Genomic DNA, 23037 nt, shown 5'->3' on the forward strand with positions numbered 1-23037 from the left:
TTCCAATTATTTTGAATTGACAGTTCAGCGCTGCTAGCACCTTAGCTAACAAACAATAATAGTAAATAAACAACAAAAGAATACAGTGTGTGCAAATTCACAAATTTCAACTTCTTTTTTTTGTACTGCGCCCCAGATGGCTTTTGCCCTTTCATTTTCTCTTACGCTAATGTTCTGAACATACATTTCACTTCGCTATACCCATCACTGCTCTAACATCAATTCAGTCAGGACCCCTTTAGTCAAAGAAAACTTTATTTCCATTTGCAGTATTAGATTTGTCAGTATGGCTCTCTTCTGGAGCCTCTCTCCCTTTCTGAGGCCTACGCAGAAAGCCTCTTCCACGCACCTACGTGGAAAGCCTGAGGCAGATAGAGCAAAGCTCTCTGCCCTTCCATGTGCCTACGTGGAAAGCCTGAGGCAGATAGAGCAAAGCTCTCTGCCCTTCCATGTGCCTACATGGAAAGCCTGAGGCAGAGAGCGCAAACCTCTCTGCCCTTCCACACGCCTACTAGGAAAGCCTCAAAACAGAGATAGCACACATCTCTTCTCCTCTGTGTGCCTATGTGGAAAGCCTAAGGTGGAGAGAGTACACCTCTCTGCCCTTCCATGTGCCTACGTGAAAAGCCTTAAGGTGAAGACAGCACACCCCTCTGCCCTTCCACGTGCAAACAAGGAAAGCCTGAGGCAGAAAGAGCAAGCCTCCCTGCCCTTCCATGCTCCTACATTGAAAGCCAAAGGTAGGGGGAGCAGCAGCAATGACCCCCTGGGAACAGAACAGAGCAAGCATCAATGACAAACAGAAATGACACTGACAAGCAAGACACAGCATGAAAAGGAGGAGCTGGGGTGGAGGCAGGTTGCAAAGCAGCAACAGTAGGCAGGCCAGAGCAGTTTAAATAGGGCCCTGAATGAGATTTGCCACATAGAAAGGAATCACGTGATCTATCAGCTGACTCCCTTTCATCAATCAGCTGCTCCATCAGTTGATTGGGCTGTTTGAGATCAGCTGATGTAGCTGGGATGTGAGCAATGTAATCATCTTGGGCACCCTCCCCCCTCTCTGAGTGGCGCCCTGGGTGGCCGCCTTTGTCACCTACAGGAAGCTGGCATTATTTATATCCTTCGTGCTAATGGCCATAATGGTGCATCACCACAGTGCACTGATCAAACATAATGTCTGATTACCTCTAATTAATTTGCTCTTTAACTCTGATGAGGACACAGTGGTGTTGAAACGTTAGTCTGTTTACACTATTGAAGGCTGTAAATTGATCAGCGTGCTCCATTCCTTTCTTCTCCCTTGGAAAGTCTCTGTCCCTGAGCTCAGAGGCACCTGATTGGGCTTCATGCTGTTGGATGATGTGTAGGGAATCCTGCTTCAACTAAATGTGTAATTAGTGTTAGTATTTATTGGAATCAGAACGCACACTATAAACGGCTCATGGCAGGTGTGAGCGCAGGGTGGTACGTGGAGTCGCTCTGCAGGCTGCTGTGAGTTTTATTGCATTTCCCAGAGAGAGCTATATGATGTCATCAACATGTGTCTCATCTACAGTTAAGATCCCATTTCCTGGTTTGACAGCTGAACTGGGGATAAGGAGTTTCTGTTCTCATAATATACTCCAGGAGAAGTTTCCTTCCTCGCTCCTGCACTCACACTAGGTGTTTTCTTTTCTCACCCTGACTCTCCCAGTCTCACACAAGCACACACACTGTATCTGAAACATATTTCTGAACAAAACTGTTCTTCAGCTGTTGACATTTCAGAGTAAACACTCTCGGCCCTTTTTCCATTTTTATTTATAAAATGAAGCTGTTGAAAATATAGCAAGCAGTCATTCATTTGTGACTAATGAGACATCAGTAATACTTAATAATATTTAATCATTTCTCCCTTTATGACGAAACACTTGCGTCTTACGACAGAGTCTTTACAAGACAAATAATTTAAGGACAAACATCAAAGCAGAGGGGAAACATGATAAGGATGAGCTGCTGGCTTTGTGCACAAGCTGTGGGCAGGCTCTTGAACTACACATACATTTATACAATCTTGAACATCAAAATAATCACGAAGATCACTCTTCAAAGAACTGACTGTTGTGTTTCCATAACTGCTTTGTACCGTGTCTTGTTCTGCCACAGGAATGCTGTGAGAATGTGTGATACACTCGATGGTGGTAGAACAATATTGTTAAAATCTGAAACCCACAAATTAGTCACAAGAAGAGTTAATAGGTTTAAAAAGTCCTGAAGAGGCTCGAGTTGGGGTGGATAATACTGAAGACCGCTATCATCATGTCTGTTACACATTCAATGCTAAGTTTCGGCAGTATAATGCAAATAAGGCTATCAATTTAAGTTACTGTTTGCTATATATGCAGCATAATGAAATCCAACCTTTGTCCAATATGTAGTTTATAAATTAAAAAATGCAACAAGTATTTCAATAGTTACTAAGGTAAATATCAAGTTGAAATTTTTAAATCTAGATATTATTTTGGCGATTGAAGTCCCAGTTTGCAACAATTTAAAAAATTAATCATTTTATAAATAAACACAGGGATCAAACAAGATTATATTGTGCGACATCACGTTGAATATTAATGTTTCTGTAGATGGTTGTAAAGGCAAACAGCTTCTTTGTGTGATGCTGTGTTTTGTCTACAATATTCAGTGACCCAGTCAGAAAAATACTGTATGTTAATCTGTAGTTCAGTGTTAGTGGATGACTGCATAAAGTAATGAAATAAAGCAATCAGGCCAAGTAAAGCATATGTGTCTTTTTTTGGTTCAACAATACTTGAGTTTCATGCACAAAGATGAAAAAATGATAATCCCTTCTTCAAGGTAAAAACCAAAAGCTGCAGGGTTTTTAAGCACAAAACCATATTTTTGGAGTGAGATATATTTTTTTGTCCATGTTGCCTTAAGGTAAATTTTAAGACAAGGCAGGGAAACAAAACCAGTGTTGAAAAAAAAAAACATTCTGCAGCTCCATTTCCCCACTGAAACAGTCCACAGGCACAGATGTGGGCATTTACATTTGTGCAACAATCTTGATATGCTGTGCATTTTCCTTGACTTCTTTCGTCATCACTTCAAAATGTGTTTTAGGCCACTGAGACACACAAAACAATCCTTCTTACACACAATTTTTGTAGAGAAAAATGCATCTGCAGAGAATCCCACGGCTCCTGATAGGAAAACAAGACAGTATTGGAAACGAAGTCATTCATTAAAAATACATACATAGACATATACCTGTTTATGTGTAGGGTCTTTTCTGAGATTCAACAGTATCTCCTGCACGAAGCCTTGCAGTTCCTTTGGGCATGTGAGTACACATACAGTGTTAACAGCAGGGGAGTTCATTCACCGGTACAGAAGATTGACGGTGTCTCTGTCTTTCTGCTGCATGTTTGTGTGTGTGTGTGTGCGTGTGTGTGTATTTGCTTCACCCCGTTATATAACATGCAGGTAGGTCGCCTTTGTGTCCACCCCTATTACATTTTTGGCAGTGCACCTGTAAAAGCCTGTATCCCTGCTTGTCGGGTTCTGTATCACCAAGGACCCCTGAGGACTAAGGTAGCGGTTGCCATAGATACGAGCCTGACCCATTGCCGTCAGCTGTGTCAGGTCTGGTGTTTCCCAGGTGATCGTCGCCCGGGGTGTTGCTATCGTCAGGCACGGCAGCTCCACAGCAACCCCGGGTCGTGTGTAGGTCACAGGAGAGGGTCCTGCTGTGATGCGCGGGGGGTAGGCGATGACAATGACGGGAACTGTGAGGACGGAGACTGAAGAGGGGTCAGAACTAGTGGATCTGCAGGTGTAGGTGCCACGGTCGAATACAGAGGCCTTTTGCACTGTTAGTGTTCCATCCTCTTGGACTAGGTATCGGCCTGATTCAGCACTTTCACCCCGGGACAGTACCTTGCCACTGGGCATGGTCCATGTGAGAGAGCCCTGGGTGTATCCGTAGGTGTTAGAAGCAGGGCAATGCAGACGAAGAGTCTCTCCATTAATGATGCTCACCAAGGGAGCCGTTCTGGTGCTCACTGCTGGCTCTGAGACGGGGCTAGCTGAGCGGGGTGGAGGGCCAACTGGACGAGGTGCAGCTGGTACAGACTGGACTCTGTCTAGAGGCTTTTGAGTAACTGGGATTGTTGGATGAAGCGTCTCAGGCAACACTGGCCTTGAGTTCAAGGATTGAGCTGAATCCAATGAGCGAGGCGCCTCTATAAAACCGGCCCTTTCCACAGCCGGTCCCCTGTGTGGAGATCTGGCCTCCTCCTGTGACTCAGACACCTCCAGCTCCACTTGTATTCGCGTCTGTCCTCTCTCACCTCTAACGACACAAACCAAGGTCCCGCCATCACTGGCCCGCACGCCTCGCAGCTCCAAGGAGCCGTTTCGGTGCACAATGAGTCGGCTGCCGTAGTAAGGAGCTGGCAGCACACCGTTACCAGGCAAAAGCCAGGCCACACGAGGGGGAGGGGACCCTTGGGAGGGGCATGGTAAAAGAACAGTTTGGCCTTTCACCGCTCGCTGCTTCACTGTTGTTACCACACCCATAGCTGTGTTAGCTCCTGTATTACTAACAGCTATACCAGTACCACTTGAGCCACCACTATTCCTGTTGTTGTCATTGATCACTCCTACATTACTACTCGCACTAAACCCATTTCCTCTTAGTGTGCCAGTGCCAGCTCCATTGTTAGACACACTGCTGCCAAACACCTCAACATTTCTAGTACCACTTATCCTGCCATTGTCTCTACTGGTGTTAGCATCATTACCTGCCTTTCCTGCAGTGACTTCATTATTATTAGTACCATAATTTCTTTCTACACTATCTCCTCTAACTGAGCTGTGACCGTTACCCACACTATTACCATTACTTGTAATGCCAGGTCCATTTCCATTTATTCTGCCGTTATCTGCTTTAAAGCCTACATTCCTACCTGCGCTCACCCCGACACTGATTACACTGCTACCAAGCTGTGTTGTGATTCCACTGACAGGCTTGTTCAATCCATCTCTACTATCACCCCTGAGGGCAGGATTAAAGCCACTGGTTGCTATGTTAGTGTAGCCAGTGTTTGGTACAGTGTTTCTTATCCCGCCATTATTATCCCTGTAGCCACTACTGCTGCTGTTATTGCTGCCAAGCCTGCGCGTGTCTCTGTTGGTAAATCCATTCTGGTTTATCCCTGCATTATTAACGCTGTCTCCTGATCTACTGTTATAACTACTGCCAGGCCCATTGCTTGTACCCCAACCTCTTCCTCCAACATGGCCACTCAGTCCATAGTTAGGAGCCTCCACCTCCAGACCTACCACCATGCTCCTCTCCCCGGCTGAGTTGCTCGCTCGGCAGGTATAGTTTCCCGTGTCGATCTTTTGAGCCAGACGGACCTCCAGAGTTCCATCCGAAACGACTACGACCCGCTCAGAATAAAAACCAGATCTCGAACTTCGTGGGATGACACGGTGCGTTGGGGAAAACCACGTCACCGTCGGGGCAGGATCTCCTGTGGCATGGCAGCGAATTTTGGCGGTTGATCCCTGACGTACTTTGATGATGTTAGAGCTTCTGTCATCAGCGAAGATTGGTGGGGACATCATCATGACCTTTACTTTGACCTGAATTTGAATAAAAGAATTAATGACATGTAATGTGAATAAGTAAATTAAAGCGTTGGTGAACTATAAAGTAATACATCAAACATTTTGATTTGATTTTGAAGTATAAATGAAAATGTACATCAATGAAATAAATATTCTCCTGCATGAGGAAAATGTTTTCTTACCTTCATGGTATCTTGACCTCCTTGATTCTCAGCATAGCACGTGTACTCTCCTTCCTCTCCCATACCCACTGCTGGAACCAGTAACGTCCCATTGTCAAACACAGTTAGCCTCCGTGCTCGCCCTCCTCTCTCCTCCCCCTGCAACACGCTGTTCACCATGGTTCCATCTGGTAGGCTCCAACGGACAGCTGGGTCAGGCAGTCCTGATGCCTGGCAGTCCACCTGCAGGGAGCAGGATCATTATTGCTATCATTTAAAAGTTTTTGTAGCTTTTATTTGGATGAAACTGAACTTTTGAGAGCTGTTGAGAAATAGTGTCTCTGTAAGGAGGAGTAATGAACACAGTACTATACATTTATGCTTTGTTAAGGCTGTATTCGGGCCCTTTAAAAAAGAAATCTCACAGCAGAAAACACAGCAAAGCAACACAAATTTAGATGCATTCAAAAAAACATTTAAAGCTCATTAATGTTTAAATCAAATTAAAAATGAAGGGCAACAAATTCCCACAATACGGTGTCCTCTTTCTTGCATTTCACCCCGCTTGACATTGTTTTTCATTGAGCTGTTAAATATTCATGTGTGAAGTACTATCCCCTGAAGGCCGCTGTTGATGATTCATAACAGGCTGTGACCTGACAGGTCGTTCTTTTCTGTTTGAGTCAAAAAATATGAAGCACTTTTTGATCAGAAAAAAACAACCAAAGACACAGCTTGAAGCTGTAGAAATGTTTGGCACCACGCCCAGCGATAGAAGACACCCAGAACACATCAAAAAATAAGTCTCTAAAAGCTCAAAATGTGTAGGTGTTGGAGATGGACTGTTTTAGGTTTAGGCAGGCTTTGTTGCAAGTTCCCAACTGTGGAACAGTGGTGTGTGTGATATATAATAAATAGCTGTTATTTGTTAATTGAATAAACATCATTATCGGGAGCAAGGCAGAGATGAAATATGATTCTGCTCTTTTTCACTTAGCTCACCTTCAGTGGTTTGCCAAATGACACCATTTGATTGAGTGGCTGCTTAGGCTCGATCTTGGCAGGCTTGGTCGCCACAGAGACACGCAGGAGGCGATAATCATCTGAGACCTTGTTACGTGCGATACAGAGGTAGTCTCCAGCATCTCTCTCTGTTACTGCATGGACTGACAGGGTGCCATTAGGGTGCACCTTCAGACGGTGGTCAAAACTGAAATTCAAATATGGACAAACACACACACGAATCACAAAAAGATATTAATGAGACACGATACGTACAGAATTACCACAGGATATATTAATACAACCTTAACACAAACCCACATCCCCAATACCTGAAGTGCATGTCCACCAGTTTCCTGTTGGGCGTCCTCCAGATGATGATGGGAGATGGGTTGCCAGTTACAGTGCAGTGGAGCTGCAGACTCCCCCCATAGTGGACAGCAGTGATGGAGGGTGACGTAGAAACAATACGGGCTTTACTGAAGGGGGAGACGGGCAATGGATTCAAAGCAGCTGAGGCCCCACTTTTGTCAGAGGGGGAAGAAGAAGTAGCTCTTGTGTTGTTTCCAATACCAGGTGAGACTTTGGTGTTCTTTGTGGAGGGCGGAGTGAGAGGGGAGGGTTTTGTTTTGTTGATGCTGGGCAAGTGTGTGGGGGAAGCAGTGACCGGTTTATTGATTGTAGAGGGTGAGTTAGTGGGATTGGGTTGGTGAGGGTCAGAAGATGAGCGAGAAGAACCAGGGGTGAGCAGAAAGGTCCTGGATCTGTCAAAGGGGGGTGAAGGGGAGAGTCTAGCGGTGTTAAATGGATTGGAGGGGTGGCTAGGTATGGACAAAGTTCTGTCTTTATGTAGTGAAGATGAAGGAGACGGTTTTTCTGTGGCAACTGCTTTTGCCCCTTCATTTCTTGTTCCCCCATATCTCCTTTCTCCTTCTGCTCCCTGTTCAATTTCTACCTTCACTGTTCTCTTAACAGCTCCAACAACATTACTTGCCGTGCACTCGTAATTCCCTGAGTCCTTAAGCCCAACTCCTCGAATATGCAGTGTCCCATTGGGCAAGACAAAAAGGTTGCCATGGAGAAACTGGGATGGGCGAACGAGAGTCCCATCTGGGATTCGCCAGCGCAGAGTTGGTGGCGGGGCACCGCGGGCAGAGCAGTGAGCATAAACAGGCCTCCCTGGAGACAAGAGCAGGTGTTCCTCTCTGGGTTGCTGTATCACCGGGGGCAACGAGGACACGTGTACACGCACAGAGGCACTGGCAGCACCTGCTGAGTTGGAGGCCACGCAGCGGTACACTCCCCTGTCACTAGGTAAAGTTACTGAGATATGCAGGGTTCCGTTTGTGTCCACAGTAATGCGGCTGGTGGAGGGGGCAGAGGAGGTCAGGACAGAACGATCGGGTAGAACCCAGGAGAGCAGAGGGGTGGGAACGCCATCCGCCTGGCACTCCAAGTGCACCTCTCTGCCCTGATGAATGGTTGCTTCCCTATAGCTTGCCAGCTGCATCCGAGGGGGGCGGGTCCACACTTCCAGGGTGGTTAGCAATCTGTCATGGAAGAGTAAGCACACACACCCTCAATATAGAAACACATCAACAAAGTTTAAGCGTTTCAAATATACATTTGGGATGAAAACCAAACCATAAATATAAAATGACACATTCAGGAAACACCCAAAGGCATACATTAACAATTTAAAAAAATAATCCTGATGGATACATGGGTCACACACACATACGGTTTTCATAAGGGGAGATTTGAACATGACTTTAGGCTACTTAGAAATGTTAAATCACGTCAGTCTGCAACTATTTTCACCTGAAAAGCAGGTGAAATACTAACACAGCATACATAATACTTTGTCATTAAATTGCAGTTTGCCTTAGGCCTATGTAATTAATACTGAACATATTTTGTCCCTTAGTCATTATAATTGAATGGTACATGTGGCATTAATATTCATTACTGGTATCTGCAGTCTCACCTGTCACGACCCAGAAAGCTCTGTGCACTGCAGATATATGTGCCCCTGTCCTGCAGCTGAACATTCTGGATAACAAGGGTGCCATTTGGCAAGACCTCAAAACGCTGAGCCCTGGAGTGGATTGACATCACCGCTCCTGAGAGGGAGGGAGAGACAGTCAGACAGACAGACAGACAGAGCGCAGCAATGAGGAGACAGAGTAGGAAAGAAAGTTAGAGAGTGAGTAAGAGTAAGAGGAAAGGAGGATCAGGGACATGCCGAGTGGCACAGCGGGAAGTAAACCCAGTGATGCAGTGCACAAAATGTTCCATTACTTTCTTGCAATATGTGTTTCCCACATGGCAGGCGAGAGAAAAGCCTATTGTGTGCATGCCAGTGCGTAATGCTGGGTGTTAATGGGTTATTTCATCAGTATAAAATGTGGTCATATTCATTTAGTACACACTAAAGCTGAGACTGATTTTCCTTTCAATTCAATGACCTCAGGATGTAAACACAAAACTTTACTTTTTCTAGTTTTAAAGGTCAAGGTAGTTGCCGTTTTTCTCCATATCAAGAGCGGGGTTATTTACATATATATTTGACCTCTGGGTGAAAAATAAGCATTTCTGTGTTTCCTGGCATGATGAAAAAAATATAAGCCTGAAGCCTGTTTCAAAAAGTAAGTTTATGGAGTAATCTGGAAAACTTTGCAGAATTTTTACATCAGTTCATGGACCTAATTTGACACGCCTCCAAGTGGATATTCAAGGTACATGTAAATGTAAATGTGAAGATAAAACTGAAACCTGATTTATACATTCCCACACATTTTTATAGAAAAAATTTTCTTGACTTTTTAAAGACCCATGATAAAATTTCCATGACCACTTTCAATGTATGACACAAACAGAACTGTCCAGTATACTTTACTTTAAAATGTAAATGATATTATTAAAAGCAGTGCGCAGACATGAAGCAGTGCAGTGCTCCGTGCCTTCAAACTACCATGCTCCTTTTTCAGAGCAGTTAAAACAAAACTGAAATGCGCATTGGCATTCCAAGTGGCGACTGAGCACCCTACCCTGCCCATGTCAATTGCCTCAACTCAAAAACGTGGTACAAATTAAAAGTAGCAGTGAGGCTTAAGTATGGAAACTAGGGATTCACCCAAATGACCCTACATGTGAATTCACACTGTCACCTGTTATTTTTCCTGCCCCACTTGCCCGGTGTTATTCAAACATATCAGATTCAGAATCTATTCAAACATAATTCAAGCTGGCTGGCCCAGATGGAAGGAGAGACAGAATGCGGGCAGAAAGCAAGGAACGTACGTTACGGTATCCCAAACATCACCTGTGTACAGCTGCAGAAAATAAATTCACATTATGTTACATTATGTGGAAGAATATTTACAGGAGATTACTGTAGCAATTTCATTACACACAAGAAAAAGTCCATGATTTTTCTAAAACTGACAAGGACTTCACTTATTCCATGAATTTACCAGGCCTGGAAATGTGTTTGTGGAATTCCATGACTTTGACCCTGAATGTTAGACCCTTGTGTTTTGTTTCAAATATGTGCATTTGTGTGTGTGCTGAAATAAATATGTGCATATCTGCTGCACTGTGTATACCTGTAGCAACCTTGGTCCATGTGATGGTAGGTTTCGGCTCTCCTTGAGCTTCACAAGCCAGCCTGGCAGTGCTCTCTGCTGGGAACGACACTGTCCTGATGTGTGGGTCTGCAATCCTCGGCCTGGATCTCACCACTGGGGCCTGTAAAAAAGTTTTAGGAAAGATATTATAGTGGCAGAGTAATGCATAATAGAAATAATGATTATGACAAAAAGACATCTGAGAGCATGGCTCCGCTAATCAAAATTCCTCAACTTGCAAAACTGCTGCATCATGTTGGTCGTCTTGGAGTTTTAATTTTTCAACTAAACAGCATGTGATTGGAGGACTTGCAAGTGAACAACAATTTCAGTACAGCAATGCATGAAAAATGAGAATTGTCTAATAGCAAGGGAAAAAAGCAAATCTACATTATCACCACCGTGTAATCAACATATCATTTGGCCAAGCGCTTTCTGTATAACAAGTTTCAAGGACATAAATACAACACCTAACTCAAACTATAGCTGAATCAAAACTTAGCTGTGGAGGAAATGATGAAGACAACGACTGCGTTTACATGGACATGAATAACCCGTTTAACGTAACAGAAACACAAACAAAGGTGGCAGCGACCATGTGTCAGTGTTGAGTAGAGTTTTGTCTTTTGGGAATGAAAGAGGCTGAGTATTTTCATCCACTGCTCCCCCTGTCCTAGACACAGTGACAGGCTGGCATCAGTGTCAAAGACAGTGTTATAACAGTGGCACATCTGCTTTCAGGACTAGGGGAGTAACTATTATGTGTGTGTGCATGTGTGTGTGTGTGTAGTTGAGAGAGAGACAGACAGAGACACAGATGCAGACAGCAGTTGGCGAGGAAATGAAGAAATGGAAGTAAATGTACAGAGTACTGTTTAATATTTCCTGCTGCTCTCATCTCCTATCGTCACTTTGTGTTTGTAAACCTCACAGTGCCTGCTTGAATAGACTCCAGTAATCTGTGACCTGGTTACTAGTATTTATCATGTAAACAGGGAAAATAATTAACCCAGTTTCTTTGCACTCATGTAAACACCTTATTGGGAATATGATCATAACCGGTGTAAACCTCATAAACAGGAAATCCATGTGCATGAAAAAGCACTCAATTATACATCAAAGCTTTATTCAAAAGTAGCCTAACTGAGAAACTGAGAGTAACATTAATATGTAAACTCTGCAGTGAAACTTTTGGTAAAAAAGTTTTTAATTACTTTTATTTTTTAAACAGTGAAGAAATTTTTAAGCATTGTTCAGGTTCACAAATTCAATATAGCATTACTGTAATCCCAGATTTAGAATCATTGGTGGAAGACCCAATGGTTCGGGCTGCAGAGGCTTGCCAAGAGAGCTCTGGAAATTAATTAACAATTGATTATCTTAAATCCCTTGGGATTAGGGTCTCAAAACACATAATGTTGCTGATTAAGGAACATATGTTCTTCATCTCTTCCTCAGATCTGGCAGAGCTCGGGAAAATCCTTGAAATTGAAGAATTGTCATAAACATCCCTTAGGTTTAATAGGAGGTCATGTGGATACAGATTAGACTATTTTCAGATCTATTGCGCATTTCTGCTAAGCTTTTGCCCAAGGGCTTGCACAGTCGGGTTTAGAGAGTGTGTGTGTGCATAAGTGTGTGTTATTATTTTCTGGGCCAGCACTCAGAAAAGAAATGTTAATTTGAGTTCCACTTAGCTGACAACAAAGAAAAATAGCTCTTTATATATGAACTGCAAACTACATTTAAGAGTGCACTTAAACAAATGACTAATTGAATGAATGACTGAAAGCAAGGAGCAGAAAAATGGGGAAACATTACATAAATTAGCAATTAAATTAACAAATAAAAACCAAATTGTTGTCTCAGCTTGGCTCTTACTCTTGTCTTAATGTATGTGTTTGCTTTAAGATCCATTTCGGGTGAAATATTCTGCAAAATGGCAATGCTATGTGATCTGAATCGATTTGAACTCACCCCAGGGGCGGCAGGAAGCGAAGGGGAAGGGGGCCAGCGTGGCCTGCTGCTGTGTGAATCGGGGATAGAATTAGTCCCAGGGTTCTTCCAGTCAGTAGGGGGTTGACTCTGGTTTGAACCCCCAGAAACAGGCCTCCCTCTGGGATCAACTTGGATGATGCTCGGTCTGTCTCTGGATGATGCTGTGGTACTTGTTGATGTCATTGCCGTGGTAGTAGTAGATGTACTGGGTGTAGCTGCTGTAGTAGTTGGAGAAGTTTCAGCTAAGATGGTAATTCTAGTACTGCTAGTAGGAGTAGTAGGTGTAGTAGTAGTGGGGTTAGGAGTTGTGGGAATAGCTTTGAATGAGGTTGTAGTGCTAGTAGTGGTAGTAGTAGTAGTAGTAGAGGGGCTAGTTGAAGAAGTAGTAGTGGTAGTGGCAGGAGTAGATGTAAGAATAGGAGTTGTGGTAGTAGTAGTAGTAGAGCTAAGAGTAGTTATAGTACTTCTGGTGGTGCTAGATGTTGGGATAACACTGGTAGTTGTAGTAGATGTGCTTGGACTTGTAGTCGTGGCAGTGGTTGTAGTTGTTGTGGGCACTATGTCATCACCAGCTGTAGGATTAGTAGTAGTAGTAAATATACTTGTAGTGCTACCAGCAGTACTAGTAGATATGCTCTTGAGAGTAGTAGAAGGTGTGATTTTTGCAGTAGTAGTTGTAGCTGCAGTGGGGACTGTGGAGGAAACAATGGAGGAAGACGTGGGTGAAAAAGAGGTAGAGGAGTGGGACACATATGATACACCCCAAAGATTCCTCTCCAGCTCTCCACTGTGTTTGCTTGAGGGTTTATCATCATGTTTGCCTGAGGCTGAGTCTGCTTCTCTGTGTGTCTGTATGCCATGTGTGTGGCCGTGTGTGTGCGCCTCATGTGTCTGTGCAGTCGTGGTATCTGAGCGAGTGGGCGCTGGTGTTGGTGTGTTGAAGAGTGTGGACTCTGCAGTGTCTGGGATGTTGTCTGAGTGAGTCACAGTGTCTATATGTGTCTTTGTGTGAGAGGGGGATAATGAGGTGAGAGAGGAGGTAGAGGGAGTCAATGAGGGGGAGGCAGATTTTAAAGTGGAGATGCCATCAGTGTTAGAAGCAGGTAGAGACAGAGGATTCAGTGCCACATCATTTGAAGCAGTCCTAATATGGTCACTCCGTGTCAACACAGTCGCTGGAGATGTGGTTGTTGACGCCAGCAACAACACATTAATTTGATCTGTGGTTGTATCAGGTGTTACAGTTTGTGACCTTGGGTTTGCAGGGTCAGGGAGAGGTCGGGGAGGGGTCAAAGGGCGCCCCCTGGGCCTATTGATGATTCGTCTTCGCTGTCCAATTCTCCTGCGGGAGTTCCAAGGGCTTTGAGGCCGGGAGTTGGGAACCAAATTAGGGAAGAGTCTCTGCCGGGGGTTCTGAGGCCTGGTTCTAGATGGACTAGTGTTTGCTTCTAGCTCACCTCCTTCGCTTGGTTCAGGGACAATTTCATTTGTTCCTGAGATTGGCTTAGATGTGACTGTCTCTCTCTGTGTCACTGGGTTTGTCACTGTCTCTGTCTGTGGAGATGTGTTCTCTGTCTCTCTCTCTGTCTCGTTCTCTTTATCTGTCTGTGTTTCTGTTGGCGTCTCCATCTGTACCTCTGAGTCTGTTTCAGAGTCTGTATTTGGCTCTGTGTGAGTTTTTGTGTGAACGGGGTAAATGAGCTGTAGGCCTTCCTCTTGTAGATCAGTGTCATCAACAGATGACCCTTCTGTTTCTGCTCCCTCAGCTCTGCTTCTCTCTGTATCATCATGTCCCTCGTGTCTTCCTGTGTCTTCACCTTTGCCTCCTCCCACTGGCTCAGCTGTGGGCTTTCCTGCTGCAACGGGCTGGCTGTTATTGGCGTGAACAGTCTTTTGTCGTATCTTAGCGAGGAGGTCAGCCCATTTCTGAGGGTCTATCCTTTGTTTGTTAGCGGTAATTCTCCGTCTGTTCTCAAATCGGTTTCTTCTCTGGTCAGTAGATGATATAGGCCCTCCTCCTCTTCTCAGGGGGCCTTCTCTCGTAGGTCCACGTCTTCTGGGTTTTCCAATTGGATATCGTCTGTTTGGGGGAGGTTGGAGAGGTCGTAGCCGTCCCCTATTAGCGACAAGAGTTCTCTCTTCTTCCTCCTCTCCAGCCCCCGATCCTTCCTCCATTAGTAATGGTGCTCGTATCTTGGTTGACCGGCCAGCGGCTGACTGTGGACCTCTGGGAAATGAAGTCATAAGTGGAGGAAGATATTGTGAGTTTAATTCTAGCTGCATAGACAGAGAGTCACTACCATACTGATTGACCGCAATGCAGCGGTAATGACCAGAATCCCTCGGAGAAGGCTTACGCAGAAAGAGACTCCCATTTGATTGCATAATGAGCCCACCTGAAACCGCTAATCCCTGCCTTACTATGTTTCCATCTGGTAACACCCAACTCATATGAGGCGCCGGTGAACCAGATGCTTGGCAGGACAGAGTGATGGGCTCCCCATCATTTCCGGTGACAGGAGGTGCCATTTGCTCTCCTGAAGGTGGCACAGAGGACTCCTCCACTGCCAGGCGCATGGGGAGAACATCTACATCCTTGCCTGCCCGGGCTATGCAGTAGTAGATCCCTGCATCTGAGAGCTGCACTTTGTTTAGAAGTAAACCAGAGGTTGAAGCTTGGAGCCTACCATCTGGGCTGCTGGAGGGGGTGATGAGCTTAGATCCATCTGGGAGAACCCACTGAACTTCAAGGTTACCAGAACTTAGAACAGGACATAATAGCTCCGCCTTACTGCCTGCAACTGCTGCCAGTGCCGTGGTGGTATGATTAGCTGAAATCATCACCCACTGCTGAGAGGCAGAGGAGGATGCTGAGGGATGAGAAGCACGGTCAGGATGAGCAGAAACTCTTGTTGAGTATATAAGTTGAACTTTATGTCCGTTAGATTGTGCTCTGTTGAGCTGAATGCTAATGGCTGGCTGTAGCAACCATTGTGGTCTGGCTTTAATAGAAGCTTTGACTCCAGTGTGATAATATCCGTCTGTCTCTGCTGCCTGCCTGTAGCGGTAGGCCAATGCCGGGGCTTTACTCAGCATGATCTCCCTCTCCAGGCGAACTGCAGTCTCACTGTAGTAAGCCAGGATTCTCCAAAGTTTCTCATAGCTGTGTCTCTCCACGGGGCACTCCAGGGAGAGTGACAGTGCAAGGGGGAGAGGAGAAGAAGAGGAAATGGAGAGATCTGGAGGAGGAGCAACATCCTGGGACTCCGAAGAGTGAGTGATGTTGCAACCCAGATCGACACTGTTACCCTGGTGATCAGACAGACCCAGAGATGAAGTGCCTAAAGGCTCTCTGAAGGATTCACTTGATTGGATTTCAACGAGTTCTGCCTCCAAAGGTGTGTCTCTTCCAGGGGAGGGGATGACAGGTGAGGTGCACGATAGGTCAGCCTTCTCAAGTAGGCCCTGACCTTGAAGGGAATTAGGCGAGGCGCAGATTGGACACTGAGGGCCGCTGGGACATTTCATTAAGCCTAATTGAAAGAGAGAGGCAGAGAAAATTATGTCATAAAAGACGGCGTTACCATCCCTGGCATATCAAATGTGTATAACAGCATACCAACTATACAAACATATTAGTGCACATTTCAGCTATCAACACATATTAGTGGTGTCATATATTAGTCATGCCAGATCTTCTTAAGTATCCATTACCCTTTATATCTCTTACTAATTCGGTATGGTTACTTCATCTACTCGTAAATCAGAAAAATGCATCACTTCATTATTACACAGCAATCATTAGCCTATATTTCAGCTGCCTGCACACATCAATGCTGTCATCGTGGATTAGTCATGCCAGGTTAAGTCTGGCATATCAATGAGAGATTTCACGGTCCAGCCCTCTTTCACATCTCAATAACAGCCACAAGACACACTGGAAGAGATACAGAAAATGAAGGAAAACAGAGAGGAGTTTGTGATGAAAAGCAGGTGAAGAGATGTTAGAGGTATCAAGATAACAAAACCGGTTGTATTAGAAAGTGTATTTATCCCATCATTCTATCATCTGGCCGGATTTGACATCTTATATTGAAGATTTTAGATTGCTTAGAGACTGGAATTATCAACAAATAAGTCTTCTGTTTCTGAATCCATTCCCCATGTTGCGTCTTAACTCTCCTCCTTATCTGTTTCTTCTCTGGTCTCTCAAGCAGCCCACATGCTGTATTAACCGCCGCATGTCTGCATCTCTGACTGAATCAAACTGGCTCAGAGACACCACCAACGACTAACACAAAGCACATGTGCACATGGGAGACAAAACAACAGATGAAAACAAATAATACTGCAGACAGGACAGTCACCTGGATGAGCCAGACTCCAAGTGAGAAACCAGTTCATCCTGCAGTCACAGCTCCATGGATTCGCCTGCAGCACAAGAGTCTCCAGCAGAGGCGCTGTGGCTAATGTCTCTCTGGGCAGAGTAGTTAGACTGTTGTTGGACAGGTCTAGGTGTCTACAGGAGGGGAAAATGGCAAAAAAGAAGGTATGAGGAAGGGGAGGAAGAACACCAATGTTGAATCAAAGTCATAGAGGAATGGATGTAAGAGTGGGAGTGGGCATTGAGAGCTGACAGGTTCGGAGTAAGACAATCATCCGTCATTTTTATCACCTTCATGTTCAGACAGCAGTATTAACACAAGGGAATCAGAAAAGGGTTAAGAGATATTGCTATAGCTTTAGTGTTAGAGGTACACTTGTCTTTATAGACGGAACCACAATGTTTGTTTACAACAGTTTGCAGGTAGAAAACCCCTGTGTCATGTACACACGATTTAATGGGGCTGAGAAAATAAGGGTGAGGAACAGTTGAGAAAATGATTAAGTCTTGCTGTGTATGGGAGTGTCGGATAACAATGAAGCGTGGAGAGGGGTCGGGTTTTTTAGATTTCAATCTGTCAAGAGCAAACATGCTCAAAGACAGCTCTGGATTCAGTGTCTGAAAAGGGAGGAGATTTTGGACAGAACAAAGGCTTGTGATGGTCGAAAAGACAAAGAGCCATATAGTGTCAGGAGTTGGGAAAACCTAGCACCCTAGCCTTTCGGGGGGGATTTTGTGAAAAGTAAGCTTTATGTCTCACTTCATTTTCAGTTATCAAACAAACAGCTTATTTGAGGTTGTTGGCGTTGTGTTAGTTAGGCTAAAGTTAGGTTGCTTAATGTTACTCTCGCACATTGAGGCTGGCGAACCAAAGCTGTTTTTAAGTTAACATTAAGTTGGTTAGCACCGTCGCCTCACAGCAAGAGGGTTCCTGGTTCGATCCCTTCTGTGCGGGGTTTGCATGTTCTCCCCGTGTTAGCGTGGGTTTTCTCTGGGTACTCCAGCTTCCTCCCATAGTCCAAAGACGTGCAGGTTGGGGATAGGTTAATGGTGACTCTAAATTGTCCGTAGGTGTGAATGTGAGTGTGAATGGTTGTCTGTCTCTATGTGTCAGCCCTGTGATAGTCTGGTGACCTGTCCAGGGTGTACCCCCTGCGACCCTCAAGAGGATAAGCAGTTAGAAAATGGATGGATGGATGGATGGATGGATGGATGAAACTGAGACACTATGATTTCATAATCCGTGTCTGTGGTTTTAATGTATTATGCTATGTTCACACTGCAAGCAATAAAGTTACAAACTGCTAACTGTAGCCAGATACACTGTCGCTGAGTTGCTCATGATGTATACAGCAGGTCAGTAAGTTAGTTTAGTTGATGTTTAGTTGATGAGTCTTCTGCTTTCACATGTAATTCAAATCAATTTCCAGTTGTCTACCCTGAAGTGATTGTTGTTGTTGGCATGGCATCACTATGGTTTCATCTGGACCAATAACCAGCCATGGAAGCGTTGCCTTTTTCATCAGGCTGTTCTTTTTCCTTGAGGAGTGTTAAAAGTAAACTTATATAATATTGTAACTTCCCCGACAACGAGTATGACATTATGTTCTCTAAGTGTTAAAGCTCACCTGAGTGTGGAGAAATAATATGTATTCAGGAGGGACAATGTGCACAGAGTTTGAGGGTGCAGCTGATGCAGCCTGTTCCCTTGCAGACGCAGCAGCCTGAGGCTAGGCAGCTGGAGCAGGGCCCGGGGGTGGATGTGCTGGAGGAGGTTGTGATCCAAGTACAGACGCAGCAGTGAGGTCAGGCCAGAGAAGGTCAGAGATGAAGAGATCTCTCTCAGCTTGTTATAACTCAGCTTTAGTATCTGCCGGTGGAAGGGGAGGGATATGAAGTGAGAGGAAGCAATGAAGAATTAAAAGAGCAATTAAATAATGGGCAACAAAGCTGATGAAGAAAGCAAGTCTATGTGTCTATCTAGAGTCTATGAATTTATGACAAATCATGTGAGGGGAATTGGAATGAGGATGAAGAGTTGGGTGAAAAACTCTGTAAGCAAACATGACTCAACACAGTCTGTTTATTTTCAAAATATGGGGAAATACTTGCAGCAGCACATGACCTCACAAGTAAAAACTGAGAAAATAGCCCACAGCACATAACCAGAGGATGTATTCATGCTGGTAGTTTATCGATTCAAAGCAGGGAAGACTAAAAGGATATTCTAGCAGTGGGGGTCTTCAACTTTTCAAATATGAAATTTAGCCCTTTATCCTCAACAGAAGACTCGTGGGGATCTATTGCTATTCCAGTCATGTGTGGAGAACTCACCAAATTTTAAGAAGGCACACCATGAAAACCACACTGTGGAATTGTGTTTTTGTGAGGCTTATGATAAATCTGCTCTGCAGGAAGGCTACTTAGCTGGCAGAGTTCCAGCTGCTGACAGATCTCGCACGTGAAGAAGTCAGCACATGGAAATATGGATCCTATTATCACACAATGGCAAATATATCAGCATCTGCCTGGGAGATGAAGGGAACAATTGCTCGTTGAGTAATATCACTTCCCCACGGACTGCTAACTCTGCCCTTAGGTTGCTGCTAAAATGTCCAGTGTGTTTCCTGTCAGTGAGCAGTGAGAAGAATGATGGCGCATAAATTATGCATTCGTTGTACAGAAATTAGAAAAATGTGAACAGAATCATGTAAATTGTCGTTTTAATTTGCACACTGCTTTCACAGTTGAAATGTAAAATTAATTCTTTTGCTAATCAATTTTTATCAAGAGGGTGACTGCAAGATTTAGGCATATTTATCAGTGTCGTGTCCTCTCTATATTATATCAAACTCTTGACAAATGCTGTGTAGCTCGATAATCTCTTCATTACTCATACTGTTAAAAACAGAAATCTCTCCTGTCAAACTGTTTAACTGTATTCATCTCTCATAGTTAGGGGGCTGTGCAGACTGTAAACTATAAGTACAGCACATGTTGGAAGTTTAAGAGCTGAGCTTTCTGCAACAAAGCACATTTGAAATAGTGCAGGATCCTCCATATGGTCCTCCCTGCCTGAGGTTGGAGAGGGATTAAAGTACATTTCATGGAGGCTTGGTCCAGGTTTGATTTACACAACTCTGTACTGCAAAAACCTTCATCGCAGAGGAGTCAAAGGTTAAATATGTGAGGAGACGATGATTTATTTTCCCCATTAACAGCCATATATTTTATAATCCAGCATCAATAGTTAGGGTTGGCAAAGGAGAGTTCAGGTCATTCGCAGTGTATGCTGCTGTTAGCTGCAGGAAATGCAGATCTACTGCTAGCCCCATCAGGAAGAACTGTAAAACAAAAACAAGAGGCATGTGCAGAATCATCTGCACTGTCTCAAAACTTTGGCTTTGCATCATTTTGTTGATTATCCTCTCCAGTAATCATCCGCTAGTTTGGTTATGAATGGAATTCCCTCTTTTTTAGTCTTATACTGTAATATTATTGGGTCCAGTGCATGCTGTTGTTGCTCCTCCTTCTGTTTACCTGTAGTGATTTCATATCCCTGAATGCTCCATCTGGGAGATGGTAGAGGTCATTGCTGTGGAGCATCAGAAGCTCCACCTTCTTTAGCCCAGCCAAAGAGCTATCATGGATGCTGCTGATGCTGTTGAATCTGCAGGGGCACAGAAACAGCATCATGAACCTGACACTTCAGTAAGTCAACAAATATTATTTTTTCCATATTAGCTTAATTAAAGAAGCAGTGTGTAAGATTTAGGAGGCTTTAGTGGCATCTAGTGGTGAGGATTGCAAATTGCAACAAGCTAAAACTTTGAATTCCTGCAGTGTTCATTGTTCAGGAAGTTTTTACCAGCAGTCCTCTTATCTGCAGAGGTCTCTTCCTCTCCAAAATGAATTAACTTTGTGATTAAAACCAGCAGAAACACTGAATAAAGAAGCTTCAGGGTACAAATACAGGCTGCTATTCTAGCACCTGCTTAAGTATGCTCTGCTTTTCTCTCTGATAACTTGAGATCTAGACATTCAGGACGTTTTTACCAGGAGCCACATTGTCTGCAGAGGTCTCTTCCTCTCCAAAACAAACAGCCCTGGTGATTTAAACTGTAAAAACATTCACTACAGCAGTTTCACATTTAAAAATCAGTTATTTTCCAATGCATGTCATTGCAGAGGGGCTGCTAGCTATGGTGGCTGATGCAAAAATGCCATTGGCCCTATCTAGAGTCACTGTTTTGTTTGTCTGTTCTGGGCTACTGTAGAAACAGTGTTGCAACATGGCTTTGAGGAAGAGGACCTGCTCCCTACGTAGATATAAACAGCTAATTTTAAACACAACATTTTTTGTTTTCTGGTGATTATACACTAAATAAAACATACTTATTATATAATGCTACATTTCTGCCAATATAAATCCTAAATCCTACACACTGGACCTTTAACTGCAGTCTGACTGCTGGTTCCAAACTCTGTGGGTGTGTTTGTGAGGGAAATAAAAGCACTTTATCTTACAGTCTTCTGTGTGCTTACATGCATTCCCTTACCCTAGGTTTATGCGGCGTGTATGTACAGGCAGGCCAGGAGGTACAGTGAGCAGGGAGCGGAAGGTACAGTGCACTTCGCTGGCCTGGTAGCAGTTACAGCTCCTGGGACAGGCCTGGCCCATGGGCACCACAAGTGTCAGCACCAGTAAAGTCAGCAGTGCCGCCGGCACACACACACTCCGAAACATCTTCACTCCACCAGAGGAGAAGTCACACTGGGATTAACGCTGCCAGAGAGAAAAGGGAGTTGAAGTCTGATGAAGGGGAGCAAAGTGCACAGCAGTGACATGTCTCAAAATCCAGATGGGAGACTCTCTCTCTTTCTCTCTTTCTCTCTGCACCTCCGCACACACACACACATACACACACACACAAGTCAAGGCAGTTTTATTCATACAGCCCAAAAACAGAAATTTAACTCAAGGGGATTTGCAATCTGTACAACACATGACACTCTATCCTTAGATCTACACTGACACATTGCACCTGTCTGAAACAAAACAGCCCTTTGGGCTATCTACACATGCGCATGCGCGTGCCAAGTAGGTTGTTTGAATGACAGATATATCACCGCATAGATCAAAAAGCCAGGGGGATTTATTATTTACAGGAAAACAAAGGGGATACGTAAAATAAGACCCTATAGAAACTCTCCTGCGCTCTCCCCCTCTGTCCCTCTCTTATCTAATCTCACACAAGCGCACAAATGCACATATCCCATTCAAATACATCAAAGCAGCTGCAGAACCATACTTCGAGAGACTTTTTCAACTTGAAGATGACATTAAAGCAAATTACGCACGGTCGCATGAAGTATCCGAGATTAATAGATCACTGTGCATAATTCATAAGAGCATACCTTGAAATCCTTTGGAGTTATTTCACAGAGTTATTCATTTTGCCCATCAAATACTGATTTTAATCCACTTGTACTGATCGGAAACTTGAAATGCAATTAACCTGCTGTTCCACCAATAAAGTCCGAGATGGAAGGTCCCAAAAAAGTTGTCACATAAGATGTCACTGAAGAGAGTGAGGGAGAAAAAAAGTAGTCACACTTTTGTCAACTCCGCACAACAGCCACAGAAAGCTTTTAGTAACATCCAACAGGTCTTCATGCGCGTCTCCTGGAGAAAGAAAAGTAGCGCTGGAAGCGGCAGGCGGGCTGTTTGCAAAAGCGTCTGGCTCTGTGTGAATGTGCGTGTGCGCGTTTGTGCGGATGACAGTGGATGTGTGTGAATGTGTATTTGAGCTGAGGGAAGAGGGGACTGGACTGAAGTGAACTTTGAGTGACGCTCGGGCTGAGGGGTTTGTCTAAGGAGGGGCTTTCTGGAAACACAGAGGTAACGAGTCACCGCGCTTCAGGGTGCTCTTTTCAAATCTTTTCACGCTGCATGGAGGCCACAGAAGAGGACCTCTGTCTGATGAGCTGCAGCTCATTTTACATCATCTGTCTCAACTGTTGCACAACTCATTTATAACTTGTCAGATCACTCTATCTCCGCCAAGTTTGCGAATTACATGTAATTAGGGGAGGATTTATAGCTTATTGATTGATGCCATCAGTGTAAGCTGCTTAAATAAATACTATTTTTCCTACATTTGGTGGAAGCTGCAGCAAGACCTTAAAGATTTTTTAAAACTTCTAGATCTAAATCTCTTCCATTATT

General features: G+C 44.2%; 1 protein-coding gene across 1 annotated transcript; it reads right to left on the reverse strand.

The window, feature by feature from the left end:
* Positions 1 to 1786: 1786 nt before the first annotated feature.
* LOC117251458 (matrix-remodeling-associated protein 5-like) lies at positions 1787 to 22707 on the reverse strand. The gene is made up of 12 exons (XM_033617753.2): positions 22227 to 22707; positions 21368 to 21594; positions 20349 to 20478; positions 18437 to 18678; positions 16792 to 16943; positions 12404 to 15957; positions 10406 to 10547; positions 8785 to 8920; positions 7130 to 8347; positions 6798 to 7005; positions 5817 to 6038; positions 1787 to 5649 (listed from the first exon to the last, which is right to left on the reverse strand). Exons 2-12 carry the CDS (start codon positions 21553 to 21555, stop codon positions 3469 to 3471), a joined length of 8373 nt encoding a protein of 2790 aa, XP_033473644.2. The 5' UTR covers positions 21556 to 21594; positions 22227 to 22707; the 3' UTR covers positions 1787 to 3468.
* Positions 22708 to 23037: the final 330 nt, after the last annotated feature.

Source organism: Epinephelus lanceolatus, chromosome 14 (genome assembly GCF_041903045.1).
Source record: "Epinephelus lanceolatus isolate andai-2023 chromosome 14, ASM4190304v1, whole genome shotgun sequence".
NCBI classification, from domain to species: domain Eukaryota; kingdom Metazoa; phylum Chordata; class Actinopteri; order Perciformes; family Serranidae; genus Epinephelus; species Epinephelus lanceolatus.

Coding starts and splice junctions, on each gene's coding strand:
- LOC117251458 (XM_033617753.2), bottom strand. CDS start 21,555: ATGTTTCGGAGTGTGTGTGTGCCGGCGGCACTGCTGACTTTACTGGTG. Junction 16,944..18,436: donor TATTATTTCTCCACACTCAG/GTGAGCTTTAAC, acceptor CCCCTCCTGTAG/ACACCTAGACCTGTCCAACA. Junction 8,921..10,405: donor ATGGACCAAGGTTGCTACAG/GTATACACAGTG, acceptor CCTCCCTCTCAG/GAGCGGTGATGTCAATCCAC.